Raw genomic sequence first — 18,334 nt, 5'->3', positions numbered from 1 at the left:
AGAGTAGAATTTTAATTAAACTCCTTACCTGCCACTCTTAACTACTTAGCCTACACTTTACAGTACTTCGTGTTCCCTATACTTAATCGAGGTAAATACATTAACATTGTTAAAGGTATTGATTAAAAACAAGCTATTTATTCGGGAATTTTGTCATGTTAACAATTGTAAAATGGCCGGTGTTTTTAATTTAAAAATTAAAATTCTAGATTTATTAATGTAAATTTAATATTTAAAATGTTACATTAATCAGAGTCAATTTAATTCATTTTTTAATTATTTATTTTCGAGACGTTACAATTTTCATATTAACAAATTAGAATCATCTTTACTTTTAAGAAAACATTTTCAAAAACCAAAATGCGGCAGTGATAATGCCAATAATTACAGTAACATCCCCGTCACCTTTAAATAGAATTTTAGAAACAATTCGACTTTAACTTCACCTTGAAGTATTCAAATTCAACGATCAACAAATTATACTTTCTTTCCAAATGGATTATAGTCTTGTTACAAAATGAAACAGACTAATATATTTTTTTGTAATTTTTTTCCTGGCACTAAATTAAAATGCAATAATGAGTGGCTGTTCATATAATTTTTTTTCTTTCTTCAATTGCATATTTACATATTTACAGTGTTCAATTCACTAACACGACATTGAGAACAGTCTGGAAATTACCTTCCAGACTACAAAATGTAGTATAACAAATATTGACTCTTGTCAATGATAAATACTATCACAGCTAGTAATGTATGCAATACAACATTACTCAGGCACTGAATTTTACAGCACGCTAATGAGATCATTTAACAAATATGTCCATGTTATTTAGCAATCATGTCTTTGAGCAACGACATGGAGAAGTCTTTAAATTAGTTATGAACAGATGATATGTTTCCTAAATGATCGAAATTAAATTCACTTAACAGAAAAAAAAAATCGAGCAAAAATTAAATACTACGTAACAGTTAAATCAAAATGAACGAAAATATCGTTGGAATACATAAATTACAAAAACAATGTACAGTACGACAAACAAATGTAAATTGTTTCTCGTAATGGAGTATTAGCATATAAATCACAGTTTTAAAATGAAGCAATTTCTTGTCAGAAATCCTCGTTTTCTATATCGTTAAACTCTTGTAGCATGGACAGAGCGAACTGCATGCGATCGTATATGCTCGGACTACACCCGTGATGAGATATATCTTCTAGCGAAAAAGTCATAGAGTGGCGATCTTCGTTAATATATGTTACTAGTCCATCGTTTTTCTCTCCACTTAAAACAATTTTGGTATGATCTTTGGAAAAATTTACCTATTAAAAAATATTTTGTTAATATTCTATATGGATGAAAATAACTAAATATGTGGAATACTTTTAAAAATTACCTGCAAGGTTCCATTGGTGAGTTGCATGACGATAACGCGAGAAGTTCTTAACCATTGTTTTATTTGAGGAATAACACCTTTTCTCTTAGCTATTTCACCATGTCGCATTTCTCCACCCTAAGGCGAAAATTTTATTAACAGAAAATAATTAATGTAAATTTAATATTTCAACTAAGATATTTACGTAACATGGCTAAAATTTTAAATATTAGGCGAAGTAAATAGTTCTTAAGGGAAGAATAGAAAAAATTAAAATTCTATACTAAAAAACCTATAAGTAATTTTAATAAAATATTAACGTTTTATTGTATTTAATGAAAGAATTATTTATCTATTTCTAGAAGATTAGTAACTAATACAGTCAAACCTGTTTTTATGCGCTCTTTTTATGTGCGATTTTTATTTGTGCGATTTTTTTAATGCGAATTTTTAATTTGTGCGGTATAGTTGGCGACTAGTCTCGTGCGATTCGTCATGTCTTACGTTGACTTATTATAGCTAAATAAACTTATTATAGCATAAATGCACTTATTATAGTAATATTATTGCATGAATATGCGAAAAATGAAATAATTTACTTTTTAAGTCAACAAAACACCACCTGGACAAAAATATGTAAAACAGACGATAGACCAGACGATGCAGTCAAGTGCTGACATCTGTTGTCAATAATTCTATTTCGTACGGTTTTGAGTTATTTTCTATGTGAGACTTTTTTTATGCGGTCCCTGTTGACCGCATAAAAAAATTATTTTTTTAATTGTGTTGCGAAAACTATTATTTACAGCCATTCGTGAAGTTTTGTGAGATTTTTTTTATGCGTTTTTTTTAATGCGGTCCCTATCTCCCGCATAAAAAACAGGTTGAACTGTATATAATTTATTTTATATATAAAGCAAAGAATGAGCATTTCTCATTATATGCAAAAGATAACATTTCAAATCATGTTAATTTTAAATACAGTAGAGCGTCGATAAGTGGAACGTCGGTAAGTGGAATGGCCGGAAAGTGGAACGATTTTCAGTCGGACTGTGTCGTGCTGAATCGAATGTTTTTGATACTAAATTTACTTCTAAAGTATAATTTTCATGTTTTTTATATTCTTTAATATATTTATTTTGTTTGTACAAAATGCAGAAATAATTTTTAACGATACGATAGCCTCGATGATTATTATAAAAATTTTCGTTAGGCTTAAAATCGACGAAAATTCAACACAAAGCGACACGCAACGGAGAAAAATTCAACAGGAAGCGATACGCAACGGAGAAAAATTTGAACGTCGGACAGGTTAATGTATTTTTTCGTACAAAGTCGGAAACTGGAACAAATCATTAACTGGAAGGACCCCAGTCCCCAATTAGTTCCACTTATCGATCGCTCTACTTGTATTGACAAAAACGATAGCAACAAAATATCACAAAACTTCACAAATAGAAACTCCCCAATAATATATTTGAACTGTTCCACAACTGGGGAGAAACTAGACCATATGTCCCCACTAAAGTATATCCTTAGGGTACTATTCAGTCTACAAATACGTAGTAAAAACAAAATTTTAGTGCTTAAAGGGTTAAAAAGATCGATTGCAAATAAAATAACTTATAAGTTATAACTTACATCTAAATACCAACAACTGCCGAATCATATCGGGCTATTTATGGCTATTACATAAATTATAAACCAATTTGGCACTACAGGTAGATGTTAGGCTCCATCTCATATTAAATTTAATAATTATAATTTAATTAATTAAAATAATTTAGACCTACTGGAAGAAAAAATCGTAGTGACAGCGGGCAATAGGGAGCAGGGTGCGTGATCCTTGCCATAATGCGATTTGCGCGCCAATTTTCGTAAGTGCGATTAATCAAGCCGAATAGTTTGGCCGAATATTCGGCCATTCGGCCACGCTCCTGGCCGAATATACTATTCGTTACATCACTACTTTTTATTCATCCACTCAAGTTCAAATACATTTTTTAAAACTTGTAGTGGCTAACGCTTGATGTTAATACAGGTTTTTCAAATATTAATTCATTAATTAAATTTAATTATTGGTTAATATTACCTGTGGTATCGAAGATGGCGACGGGGAATTTTTTCCCTATATACTAGACGGCGAAATTTTTTTCCCCCTACGTTCGAGATGACTGCGTTTCCGGTAATCTCGAATCAGATTCTCGAGTGATAATCTGGAAGCAGATTAAAATTGGATAATCTCGAAGTAGAACAGAGTGATCTAAACGTTAGGGGGCGTACCCGTACTATCTGTCGCATTATGCAAATTAATAAATTTCCCCGTCGCCGTCTAGTTTCTAGAGAAAAAAATTTCCCCGTCGCCATCTTCGATACCACGGGTAACATTAACGTAATTATTAATACTTTAAATAGAGTTTTAGCAATTTGTAATAAAAATTGAAATCAACAGGCAGTAGCTCAATCGGTAAAATGCAAGGATTTCAGTATTTTTCACGTGAAGGTGAAGAATGCGAGTTTAATTCTTGCGAAAATCGATAAATTTTTGAAAATTTTTGCTTTAAGTAGACGTTTTATCCAAATGATTTTCGAGAGTGAGTTAGCAGTTGTGGCTTAGTGGTTAGAATGAAGGATTTTTCTCAAAAAATAAAATTGAAGAAATTTTATGCTTTGGGTTCAATTCCGATTTCTTTCTATTTTGGCCACTTAATATTGTGATTCTGTCGTATGTATATGTTACAGTGAAAACGCGTTTTAACCCTTTCCCCCCCGACATCTTGTTTACGTTTATTTTGCGATCCCTCCTAAGGCAATATAGGTCAGTCAGGCGATATTTTAAAAGTTCACTAAAAATCAAATTATCATTATATCTATATGAAAAAAATCACTTACATTTATTAATATCTTTAGTTTTAAATACGATATTTTTTCAATGCATTTTATTAGAAAAATTTATAAGAAAAAAAATAATATATATCAGAACTGACACACAAACTTGATAATTTGTAACATTTTGCGAAAATTAACACTGTCTAGTGACATAGTTGTTTGCTGGCACTGAGCCAGAAAGACGTAGAATATTGTTTTGCATAATTCGATATAACACTTATGCATGTATGTTTATTCGTTGTGAAATTATCGCACATTATATCAAACATTTGTTTGAAATCAAAATTTTATACTGCTATCAACTAATATAATGAATTATTATACTTTATTCACTTCGTATCGAACGAGATTATATCTGTTAATAAATTTTACAAAAATCGATATTTACCAAAGTAACGATGAATCGGTACCCTCGAAGTTTTGCTTAAAAAGCCAGGGTACCGATCGATCGGTGCCTTCAGGGACGAAGGGTTAATTAATGTTAATAACACAGATGTGTGACCAATATTTTCAATAAATATCGTATTAAATAATACAAATGTTTTAATCCCAATCATCACTTTATTTATTTCCCCCAAACATATTTATGTAGCTAAAATTAGTTTTAACTAATGTTAAAAGTTAAAACTACTTTTATCTAAAATCAAAACATGTACAGCAGTAAATTCTAGTTTTAACTAGACAAAACAGGTTATAACAATGACATCCAGTAAAAACTAGTTTCAACTAGTTAAAACGCGTTTTCACTGTAACATATATACATATTTATGTTAATTGTAATTATTTAATAAAAAGTAACTAAAATAAAATTTTTCTTTGTTGACTTAAGTAGGAATTGACTTAAAAATTTTTTTTTTTTTATATTACTTGTTTATATTTTAGCCAGTGAGATTTTTCACCCTTTTTTTTTTTTTTTTTTTTTAACTCTTTCCGCCCTGTGGGCACTAAGAGGGCCTCTTTTAGTAGGCCCATTATGGGTTCGGCCAGGCCCACAATGGGGCGACCGGGTGGTGAGGGATGGGGCCCGACATATCCGAACGGACCACCCCCCGAAAAATTCCTGGGGATTATTCGACCCGTTCGGATTCGATCCCGGGTCCCCCAGAGCGGTAGGCTGCCACCTTTACCGCTCGGCCATCCGGCCGTCAAAGATTTTTTTCACCCTGTACTCAACACTTCACACTACGTGTTGGAGGAGTAATTTCAATCGTATTATTAATGGTTTCTTCATTTCAAGTAACCTATTTGTTTTCTTTGTAACTATTACTTTCGGATTCAGGGGCCCCTACGACCTCGGGGCCCTGGGCCCGGGCCCCGGGCCCCGTAGGCCCTCCCCTAAAGACGGCACTGCCTACACGCCATCAATGCCATAAGATATCGGGCTAGATAAAGGCTATATTATTATTTAATTACGAAATAATTTAATACTAGAGTTAGATGCTATTTCTTACTAACCTTAATAATGATAATTTAATGTTCAGCATTAATAAAAGTTACCGAAATGATTAATTTACTGTGTTTTTGTTATTTCTTACTCCTGTGTTTAGGTATTCAGTATTCGGCCGAATAGCGAAAAATAGGCCGAATACCGGGTAGTAACCGAATATTCGTTACATCCTAATATATATGCGATTTAAAAAAAATATATAGGTATGAGTTATTTTTTTGTAACTCTTTCCGCCCTGTGGGCACTAAGAGGGCCTCTAATAGCAAGCCCATTATGAGTTCGGCCAGGCCCACAATGGGGTGGCCCACCCAGCCGCCCCATTGCGAGGCCTGGCCAAACTCATTGTGAGGCCTGGCCTGGTGAGGGACGGGGACTGACATATCCGGACGGACCACCCCCCGGAAAGTTCATACCTATATATATATATAACATATCACTTGAGAGTAAAAATTTGAAAAATTCAGTATTTTAGCCAAATTTTATTGCTAAATATAATTTTTGTATAAAGACTGGAATTATTCATTTTATGTACTGTACATTCATTTTTTTTAATTTAATAAATTACAGTTAAATATATTATAAAAAAATATTAGAGTTTTAAGGTGTAGCATCACAGAATCAATGTTGGTAAGAGAAATTAGGAACAAGAAAAGTTGATTTTCTTGTTATTGTAATTTGAAATTAAGAAAATTATACAAAGGAAACAAAAATAGCAACATTCTATGCTATTTTTGATCTTTTTAATCAACAATTTACATTATTATTAATCATAAATATATGATTTTTAACAATGTATTTTTAACCTGCAAAGATTTCTTCCTAATTAATGCTCAATAAATATGTTATATAATTGAATTGTATGACTATAGACAACTAGTGAATAAAGTATTCATTTAAGTTTATTATAGAATATGTTTATATCTAACTAACAGCCTTAAAACTTAATAAAACTGAAGACAAAGTCTGCCCAAAAGGGACCACCATTTATTTTCACTATGTTCCACACAATACATGTTCTCAGCAACTGACCTTTTTTTGTAGGCTACCAGTTCCTTTTTTAGAAATTACTTTTAATTTTAATTGGATATATTTTGTTTTTTTTAAAACGACTTTAACTCTGGCAACAAGTAGCCTACAAAGAAAGGTCAGTCACCAAGAATGTGTATTGTCTGGAACACAGAGAAAATAAATGGTGGTCCCTTTTGGGCAGACTTTGTCTTCAATTTTATTAAATAATCATCTCTGTCAGACAAAAATTTACAGAGCCTTAAAACTATAAAAAAGTTGAAAAAAATTGTCTACAAAAATTTAAGAAACCACAAATTAACTGTAATACAATTCCAAACAAATGTAATTAACACAGCCATTGAACAAAATTTTAATATATACAATAAGATAATGAACTTTAAAAACTATTTTTGTCTAGATACATTCATATTACTAATAATAAAATTTATTAAGCTTTGTCTTTTGATAATTACATTAACCATTATATATACTGTGATTTAATCATTAATGTGCTAAATTTGGAAAGATTATTATTATTTTATGAAAAAATTAAGTTCAGTGTCAAAAAATTATAAGCATATTTTGAATTTTATAGATAAAAATTGTGATATTTACAAAATAAATATAAAATTATGAAAAAATTCAATAGAAATATTTCTCATACATTTTAGTTATTAGTGTATATAATAACCTATTAAAAAATAAAATAATAATATAAAAGGAATATACTTTGAAAATTGGAGAAAAAGAAATTATATATTTTTTAAATTACTCACACTTTTGGTTTTTATATATTTCTTAGGTAAATATGATATATGATTAATTAAGCAAAACATTGTAATTTTTAGACTTATGATGTCAATACATTTAGCAACAGTCACTTAAATTTAATTTCCATTAGTTATAGCAAAAACAGCCCTTCAAAAATATATATATATATATTAATTGTTTTGCAGTATTGTTAAAATATCTTACCTCTGTCAAGTTTTCTTCCATATATTGAGCAAAGTAATGAAGTAAAGTATATTTTTCTTGAATGTGAGCTGGTATGTTTGAGACAGGATAAATAAAAAACTTTCCTGAGAAATCATGAAACTCAACTCTCCTGCAATATAAAACTTTTATTTAACATTGGTGTATTATAAATCAGATTTAAAATTTTTCTTTTGTAATTCTCAATGAAATATTATCAAGAACCAATGATAAAATAATCTGAGAGTAAGTCATTTTATCAATTAAAATTATGCAAATGGGATTTTATATAAATTTAAAGAGGTATTAGTAGAAAACAAAATGCTATCACAGGTTTTTTTTCATGTACAGATTTATTCTATTTGCAATTAAACAAGTATATATAATTTTTCACTTGTACACAGATAAAATATAATTATTATTTAGAAGTAAATATTCTTGTCACAATAAATATTTTAAAAAGTTCATACTTTTGGTTATAAAATAAAATTAAGTACCATATTTATTGTACATTATTGTAACAGATTTATAGCCATTTTATGTTTTTATTATTATTTAACAATAAAATACACATGGAGAATCGCAGTATTAGGAAAATTATTAGCAAAAGGGACAATAACGCAGCAATATCAATCAAAAACCAGCAACATTAATGTGAGTCTACATAATTACACAATTATAATTATTTGAGTTAACTCATTATATAATAAAATTGATATGGAATGGTATGTAATGCAGTTACAAAATAAAGACCTTAAAACATCATGTAGTGTGGTATGAATTATTACAATAGTATAATGTAAATCCTAAAAGTTAAAAGAACTGGAAACATTTAAACAAGAAAACAGTTTGAAAAAATTATGTTAGCCACTGAACTTTGAACAACTGTTACAAATAATTGTTCAAACACTTTTGTCATTACAATGTCTTCATTAAGTTCAAAAGTTAATGACATAACAAAACTGTTTCAACAATTGCTTGGAGTCGTGGAAGACTACAACAATGCAGCAACATTTTTGTGTTACAATTAAGATTGGCCTCGTGCAATCAGACAAAGCTGTGTACACAGGCAACAATTCTATCACCACTCACCAGATTGTGCAAAAGGATCTTGTCATCAGACTGGTCATTATAATCTTGTCAACTATAAGGACATGTCCTTATACAAATTTAACTAATTTATAGAAAAAACACAGCTCCTTTTCATAACAGTTTGTCAATTTGTGAACATAGCCTTTATGTCAATTCAGAGGAGTTGCAAAAAAGCTTTTGCTATTCTCCCACTTGGTATTTAAAAAGTATTTGAATGCTCATATACTTTTCTTAGACTATGTGGTTTTGGGAAAATATAAAACTGAATTGAAAACATTGGTTGCATTAAATTGTTACTGCAGTGTTGTAAAGTATTTGTTTTATTTACCAATTTTGAATATTAACAGCACTAGCAATCTCAATTAAAATAATTGAATATCAAAATTAATATTTATAATTTTCAAAATTTGTAATGATAAATCAAATAACTCACTTTTCTCTAAGATTATATTGTGAGGCTCCAGAAAGGGGCCGTAACAAAAATTTAATTTCAAATAAATTGGTAACAAAAACGCTAATGCTATTGTTGAGTCGGATCAAAAGCTATGTTAGTTATAGCAGAGGGGGAGGAAAGAAAACTATAATTGTTAAAACAAACACGAAGACGACTGATGTAATGGATCAGGTGAAATGTCGGCTGGAGAATATGAATGCTCGTGTCAGAGTCCCACCAACAGTCCATTCTGGGTTAAAAAGTCAAAAAAAAGGGGAAAGATTAAACGATTAAGAAAACATCACGTGTAATTGACAAAAATCGACAGAAAATATAAACAATGGCTGAATTATGAGCATACAACTTGTGAATTTATCAACAAAACCCAGTCAGAGTCGATAAAAAGGTATCAAACAGACATCACAAAATGAACCTTTCTCATGACCAGAACAAGTCTCGGGTTTTACCTAGAAACAAAAAGGATTACCAATCGGGAAGCGAGGAAGGGAACACAGAACCAATCAAAAGGCGAGATTCGAGGGAAAAATCATATAAAACCCCGAATCTGAAGGTCAAGACGTCGGTTCTCCTCCAATTTTGACGGCGGTTGACCAGCATGTCGCATCCTCGCCAAACTGTTCTAACCTAGTCGACAGACCTTGTCCGAATTAATCTGAACTTCAAAGACCTGTGGAGAAGCAGACCATCTCATCATCTCTGCACCAGGGCTGCATCTTTATCATCATCATAGACTGTTGAGCAACCCTCCGAAATCTATGAGCATCATATTCAGGCATCACTGGATCCTCAAGGAAGTCTATTCTGTTTGTGTTATTTTATTTTATGTCAAAAATAAACGGTTTTGTAAGGACATGTGTCATCCTTGCCTCCAGCATCACCACCCACATACATCAGTTCCTAGGCTTTTCCTGACACGCAATTAACTGATTGTCCCTAAAAGCTGGCATCTTACAATACGATAAAAATTAGGGATAATTATAGAGATCAAGCAATTAGATGGATTAAAAATTAATTTGCTTTGAAATTAGACAGAATTAAACAACACAGGTACACATGATTAAATAATTTTATCAACATCAAACCTAATTTTCATCTGAAAGAATTACAACATTTATAATAATTTTAAATTTATCTATTTATCATGTGTTGTGATTTATAAGAATTAACTTCAACTTAAAAGTCAAGATAAAATTTCTAATGAAATTGGAAAAATTGTTTTCTTATTTTTGAAATTAAAAAGAGAAATTAGAAAAGAACATTTATGCTTATTAAATATATTATTCAAACTTATTTAACATTAAAAAATAAGTTATACATATTTCATGTTATATACAGAATATTCTAAACATTATTATTTATTTGTCTTTTCCTTGTTCTCTAAATGAGCTTCATAAATTTTAAATTTTAAAATTTATGTTTTTGTTTTAAAAAGAGTTGTTAGCACACAATTCGATGTTTTAATAGCCATCAATTGAGTATCAGTTTTGTTTTTGTCTATAGTGATTCAATTTATTAAGCTTTGATAATGTCACAAATTTTTCAAAAATACTTAAAATAATGAAGTTTTTATAGATCAATTCTATTTGAATTTAAAACATAAGAAATGAATTATATGTTCCATGTAGAACTATTTAGAAAAATCATATCAATCTATTAATTAAAGGGGAAAAAAAATTATCACAAAGCAAACTTCCAGTTATTTTTATTCATTTTCAAAATCTATCATTTGAAATGCAGTTCTAGAAAATAATGAAATAATAATTAGTTATTTTTATAAAAATTTTCAGAGATAATGTTTGATTATAATTATACTACCCAGTCCATAAGCAAAACAAAGATATATACATATTATTATATTAATTGCAACAAATACATATTTTATTGTAATTTATTTAATGGAAAATAAACTTGAAACACTCAGTTATCAATTATATTTTTGATGTGAATCTGATTCCTTGATGATAAAAATATTCAAAAATATAAACTAAAATTTTAATAATGAAGGAAAATAAAAGATTTTATCTAATAAAAATAAATATATTAAATATTTAAATCATATTATAAATCTAATGAATATATTTATTAGATTTGTAATATAACTATTGAACTATGATTCAAAAATTAATAAAAATATAAATATTGCATTATTTTTTTTATGATAAAATAAATAATAATTTAAAGCTAACTATGGTATGTAAGATATATCTGAAACTTACAAATTCAAATAAATATGTACTTTGAATAATTTTATGAAAATGAATACCTACTGTAACTAAATTAATATAAAATTCTCATGAATTTCTGATTTGATATGAATCAACAATTTTAAAAGCACAAACAACCAGCTATTAATATGCATTTCAGATATATTTGATTTAATTTTTTTTTTATTTTAAAATACTTACAGCTGATCTGGAGATAAAATTATCTTTGTAGAATCATTGAAAAGGACACCCACACTTAAATCAGAAAGCTGATACCCAAATCCATATTTATTAGAATAATCTATCCACTTGGTAACAAACAGGATAGGAGTGTTGATTATGATTGATGGATTTCTAGTTGAATCTAAAAGTACGATTATAAATATATATAAACTTATTAAACTTATGTTAATTTAAAACATTAAACCACACAAAGAGTCAAAATACAAAAATGTATAATTATTTCAATCAAAACTAATTATTTACATCAAGATTATATATGTTTATTTATTTAATTTATAGTTTAAATCAATTTTAAACAATGATATTTTTACTAATAAAATGCAGCCTTTACTAATAGAAAATAAAGATTTTATTTTCTATTAGTAAAACTTGCATTAATTTTAAAGGGGTAGTAGGGGCATTAATAAAGGGCATTAATATTAAATGATTAAACATACCTACATAAAGGACATTAATATTAAATGATTAAATGATTAAATAAATTTTAAAATTATATATATAAAATTTATTTAATCATTTAATATTAATGTCCTTTATGTAGATATGTTTAATCATTTAATATTAATGCCCTTTATTAATGCCCCTACTACCCCTTTAAAATTAATGCAAGTTTTACTAATAGAAAATAAAATCTTTATTTTCTATTAGTAAAGGCTGCATTTTATTAGTAAAAATATCATTATGTTTCATTTATTCTATTCCATTCTCAATCTAGGTGGAATTAAAGAAAAAGAAAAAAGGAACCACTGAGAGGCAAAAAGGCCCATTCTACTCTTGTGCCCTCAATGGCTCTGTTCTCCATATAATTACTATAAAACCACATTTATTTTTAGGTATAGGCCTATACCTAAAGATAAATGTGGTTTTATAGTAATTTTGAAAATATTACAAAAGCTTATCTTATATTAATGTTGTCTTTTCATCTAAAATTTAAAGAGTAATCTCTGAATGATTACTCATTTTAATTTTAATAAATAAATAAAATTGTTGATACTTAAATATTTTGGAATGACTTTTTATATTTTAAAAAAACTACTAGTTTCTTTACTAATATTTTTTTATTGTATAAATATTTTAAACTCTAATTTTTAATTCTATATTGAAAATGTTTAAAGTAAAATTATTTTTATATAATCACTGCAATATTTAAGACATTTACATATGTTTTTAAAATGACCAATGTGCAACCATATTTTATTTTAGTACTGAACAAAAATTAGGAGTAACAATGAAGATAAGTTACATTAACTTTTTCATTCTCTAAAGTTTAAAGCCTAATATATTAAAAAATATTTGCATAATAAAATTTGTAAACATAGTTATTACATTTTATTCATAAATATTTTATTCAATTTCTTCTTATTCAGTTTATTTCAAATAATGAAATAAACTAAAATATGAAATTCTTTGAAGTAGTTGAAATAAAAAAGAATGAGTGTATTTTAAAAAAATTTTATATTTCATTTATAATAAAATAAAATATTACCTTGAGGCATACTTTCTATACAAGATGCAACCATTTGATAGAGAGCTGCAGTTGTACAGCCTTTATGCTTCTTAGCTGTTTAAATGCAAAAAAAATTGAATATTGTCTTTTGAATAAGTATCTTATGAAATCATTAATACAATAAGAAATTGAAATTTTCATCTAAGTTAGATAAATCAAGGCTAGAAAAGAAATTTCAAAAAATTCACAATTATTAAAAATTTTAATTTTTTAAATTAAATTGAAAATTAAAATAGTTGTATGAATAATAAACAAAAAGTCAGATTTTCAATGGATTGGTATATGTTTATTAATATTATCATCTTATTTTTGACAAATATTTATTTGAAATATAAACAAAATTCTTTATTTAAAAGTGCATTATTTATTCATATTGTTTACTGCCTGAAATTGGGACATATATAATTATATCTACATCCAATTTCTAGAAATAAAATAATTATATATTCATATAAAAAGTAAGTATTTATTTGTAGAAGGAAACAGCTATCTACTTTCTTTGTAATTAAAACTTTCTATTAAAAGAGTTTAATGAAAATTTTTAATATATTCATATCTGAGCTGATAGCTGTGTGTTTGAGGAAGTTGGAGAAATAAATTTGTATGGATATATATAAGAAAATTTTATTTGTATAATTGTCTTTAATGTTTTAAAATTAAATACACAAATATTTACGTATATTAATAATTAAAAAAATCAATTAAAATTATTTCTTTTAATTTTCTTTTTAATATTATGTAATCTGTTAAAATAAAAAGCTATTACCGTATATTTCCGCAGATAAGACAAGGTAAATTTTTGTCGAAGTTTTACAGTTTTAGCATATATCCTATAAGACGACCCCAAAACTATCAACGGCCTATGAATTTAGTTTAGATCGGTGATCATTATGTGGATAGTAATACTGTATAGCATATACAGAATTATGTCCTGTTCATAATTTTTCGAATAAACAAATTTTATTTTCTTGCAACTGGCAGCACTGCTCTGCGATTGTTGCAAACATTCTCACTGATTCAGGCATTTGGGTAATGACCGTGACTATTCACAGAAACATCATATGGGCTATTCTATTTTGTGGACATACCCTATTCTCTAATAATAAATAATTACAGTTTGTCCGTTTTTTTAATAATAGTTTTAATTTATATAAAACTCGATCTAATATTTCTTTGTATCTGTCCTAGAAGACGACCCCGGATTTTTGGGGTTTTTTTTTATGATTCAACTATTGTCTTGTATGTGGAAATATAAGGTAACTGGTATATAATTTTTTTATTACAACAATTATTTTTCATTGTATTCAGCAAGATTATTAATTATTCTTGTAAATATCAAACAATACCTGTAATTTTTATTATTTATTACATAATGAAAATAATAATAAAATAACATTTTAAAGTTATGCTTTATTAAAATATTAAAAATGATCAGTTTCTTCAATTGTTCAATATCTGCTTTCTGAGATAAATCCATTATATTATTTTATATTAAATAATATAATGAATAGCTTTCAGTAACTAGAAACTGTTTAGCAGAGAGATGGAAATATTGATAGAGAGGTAATGGAAGAACTGAAGCCAAGCAAGTGGAATATTATGTGACAGAAGAATACCTATTAAGTTATAAAAATGTTATTAAAAAATATCATTGTAAGACCTGCTGTTCTCTAGGGAACAGAATGCGGGACTGTTAAAAGACAAACAAAAGTCATCAAGAAAGATGAAATGTTTAAAATTTGTTCCAATTCTGAAAAAGATGTGGAAAAGACAATTGTACTGCAAGCCTAATGAAAATAAATAGGGGGAAGTCAGATCAAAGACAAATTTCCAAATTTTAAATTATATAGCTGCTTCCTGCTTCTTTTTTGTATTCTATTAACTCAATGCAATTTTTGCACATGATCAGAAATCCATGATAAGCATGACTAAAATGCTTGAGAACTTATGGATTAAATTACATTAGCATGTTATGGAAGGTTGATGATACCAGGAAAATGTGACCACTTACCAAGTGACTACTTAGTAAGGTTTGCTATATCATGAAATGTGAAATAAGGTGCAACTGATCTAATAACTGTTTAAAATATCACACATTATCAGTTTTATCCTCTGCTTATAATTCAATAAACTTTTTAGTTAATAAATAATAGTCATTTTTTAAAAAATAGGCAAAAAACTTCATAATAGTTATGCAATGAAATATAACATAGGGTTATATTTGCCTATAAATCTGATAAATTTATAAAGAATTGGCTAATGCATTTCTTTAGTCAATCTTGTAATCCATATTTATATATTTTTAATAAATTAATTTAAATGCATTATATTTATATATCATCATTTTGAAAAAATGAAACTATTTCTTCTGTTTATCTTGAAAACAAATCTCACTGATATCATTTCTTTTATCAAAACAAAATTTACAGTCTAATAGAATAAACTCAATATTTTTTTAGATTTAAAAATGTTAGGAAATATTTTTTATAATAGGATTTTTGAATGCAGGAATAATTTATTTATATGCATGCAATGTCTATGTTGTTAAATCTGGAAGAAGTTATTCTAGGGAAACAAAGAAGGGTCAAATATACAAAAGTTGTTTAATTAAAAAAATTAAACGTATTGTGGATTTTAATTACAATTGTAATAAAATAATCAGTTTCAATTTTAATATTGAGAAAACAAATGACATTAAAAAATAATTATCAGTATATTAAAATAAAAGCAAAGCAAAAATCATTAGAAAACAAATATTGAATGATGTTCAAACATTAATATTTAAACAAAACACTGTTATTTTTAAAATTGTTTTACTTTGTATTAATATTGTGTTAATATTAATAAACAAAACTATTGTAAATTTAAAAATTCTTCAATTTAAAAATTCTTCAGTTTAAAAAGTGAAATTTTAAACATGAAAACTGCACCTGATGTTAGGAAAATTTCAGAAAATAAAACAGTGTATACATAGACACACACACCTTTTTAGTGTAACTTAATGAAAATCATTAACATTAATATCTGTATATAAAAGATGGAATAAAAATTTGAGTTTAATATCTAATTTTTAAAAAAGAAATCAACTTAGACACATTATACTACAATAATTTCAATTTTCACCTTTATCAGGACAAAGAACACTTGTAAGTTTTTGTTTCAAGTTACTTGGAAAGCTTGATTCTTTCTCCTTTTTCATGTTTTCTTTCTTTGCTAGTTGTTCCTCCTGTTTGGATATTTTGAAATATTACAAGTAAGTAAAATATGTAACTATTTATAATTGAGATTAGTTAAAATATAATAAAATATTAATTATATACATAAATTTTTCTAAATCTTTATCCTTTATTAGCAAAATCCATAATCAATATTTTTGATCCTGGACGACTTAAAACTAGTATTATCATTCAGAATAGAAATTATATTTTTAGTTTTTATTTAAGAATTATGAAGCAGAGTGAACAAAATTAAAATAGCTAACTAAAATCTTTGCATTATTAGCTAAGTAAATTTAATTCTATACTATACAATAAATTCAATTGGTTAGCTATAAAAAGATTAACAGTTTATAAAAGAAGTCATAGATTCCATTAAACCTACATAAGAATACAACTTACTAAAAAGAGTCTTGAAACTTTAAATTAAATTTATGAAAACACTCTTACTAATCTGAATTAATTTGTTTCTTTCATTAAATGTTCCAGACAAAAACAAAAAAAGAGAGAATGGATTAATTTGTAAAAACATTCAATTTGACTGTATTCCTTTTTGAATGGCTCTTCTTTATATACAGCCCCAATAATCTAACCCTGTACAATAATTAGTTCTAATTAGTTAGAGTGTACTGTAATTGAATTTATACATTTTAGAATTACAAGTCTATTGAAATAATTCTTATCACTATATAGAAAAGAACATTTCTTTCTTAATTTAGGTACAGATATGTGGTAATTCACACAGACATACACACAAGCTTTATTGAAGCTATGAAATATGAAATTATATCAAACTTAAGAGCAATTTAATTTACATATTTTACAATAGCCCACATTCAACATTCTTAATCTATTTCAAATTAATTTTTATTCTTTCATATATAATATAATTATTATAAACCCAATATTTAGATCACATACAGTGAAAAAGTATGTATTTTTTATAACAATATTTCAAAGAAAAACCAGCACTTTGTGCTAAAAATTTTTAAATATTTATTCTAGTAAACTACCTTTGTGAATTCTGATTTAGGAAAGTTATGGATACGCAAAGTAGACATGGAATTAGTCATTTTTTTCATTTCCTGAGTTATTAAATGCGGTTCAACAAAGGAGGACCTAGAAAAATGTATCCAATGAGTAAAACAGTTTTTAAAATTTTAACATATATATTTTTAATATAAATATTACTTAAAAACTTAATTATTATCAAAGTTTATTCATATAAGTATACCTCACTAATACAGCTACCAGTAGGCTAGTTAGGTTTTAGACCACAACCATAATATGAGTATTACTTTAAACAAATCAACCTTTTTCACTCACCAATGCTTATAATTTAAAAGTCTAACAACATAATGATAATGTATAAATATGTGCACAGTAGCACTTGGCCTAAAAAATACAATGCAAAAGTGAAAATAATAATAAATTCCAAAAATCACTTTATGAGTAAGGAAAACACTAAAAATGCAACCATGAGTATAATTGAAAAGTGCCATATTAGTTAAATGCCTTAAAGTGAGATATGACTATGTCACCAGATTTCTATGACTGGATTAAAGGATGTTTAAAAATAATTGATGCTACCACTCTCTAACTTTCATTTTATCCCATCTCATCCAAAAAAAATACAGCTAAATGATTTAGTTAATAACTTAACATTCTTTTAATAGTTTTTTTTTAAATTTTAATTTAAAAATTATAGTTTTTGTACCGACTATAAATATTTGAAAATTTTAGCTTGATTTAGAATTTAAAATATTTATTGGTAAACCATAGCTTTCTATGGAGAAGGATATGGATTGATATGCAAAGATGTGTGCAGATTTTTCAATGGCCATTAAAAAAAAATGAAAATAAGGGATAAATTGTGTTCTTTCTTGTTTCAATAAGGGACAAGGACAGTTTAGCTAAAATAAAGGATTG

At 27.1% G+C, this 18,334-nt stretch overlaps 1 protein-coding gene across 1 annotated transcript in view; it reads right to left on the bottom strand.

Moving 5' to 3' along the window:
• Positions 1–274: 274 nt before the first annotated feature.
• LOC136972815 (serine/threonine-protein kinase PLK2-like) overlaps positions 275–18,334 on the bottom strand; it is a 68,186-nt gene continuing 50,126 nt past the window's right edge. Inside the window, exons 8-14 of the mRNA XM_067267456.1 lie at positions 17,419–17,524; positions 16,314–16,416; positions 13,170–13,244; positions 11,642–11,804; positions 7,694–7,823; positions 1,396–1,512; positions 275–1,321 (exon numbers count right to left, since the gene is read on the bottom strand). Coding sequence (XP_067123557.1) covers positions 1,112–1,321; positions 1,396–1,512; positions 7,694–7,823; positions 11,642–11,804; positions 13,170–13,244; positions 16,314–16,416; positions 17,419–17,524 — 904 coding nt within the window. The 3' untranslated portion in view covers positions 275–1,111. The remainder of the gene's footprint in view (positions 1,322–1,395; positions 1,513–7,693; positions 7,824–11,641; positions 11,805–13,169; positions 13,245–16,313; positions 16,417–17,418; positions 17,525–18,334) is intronic.

Source organism: Centruroides vittatus, unplaced genomic scaffold (genome assembly GCF_030686945.1).
Source record: "Centruroides vittatus isolate TY-2023 unplaced genomic scaffold, ASM3068694v2 contig_1059, whole genome shotgun sequence".
Lineage (NCBI taxonomy): Eukaryota > Metazoa > Arthropoda > Arachnida > Scorpiones > Buthidae > Centruroides > Centruroides vittatus.
This window is presented reverse-complemented; position numbering and strand designations above follow the sequence as displayed.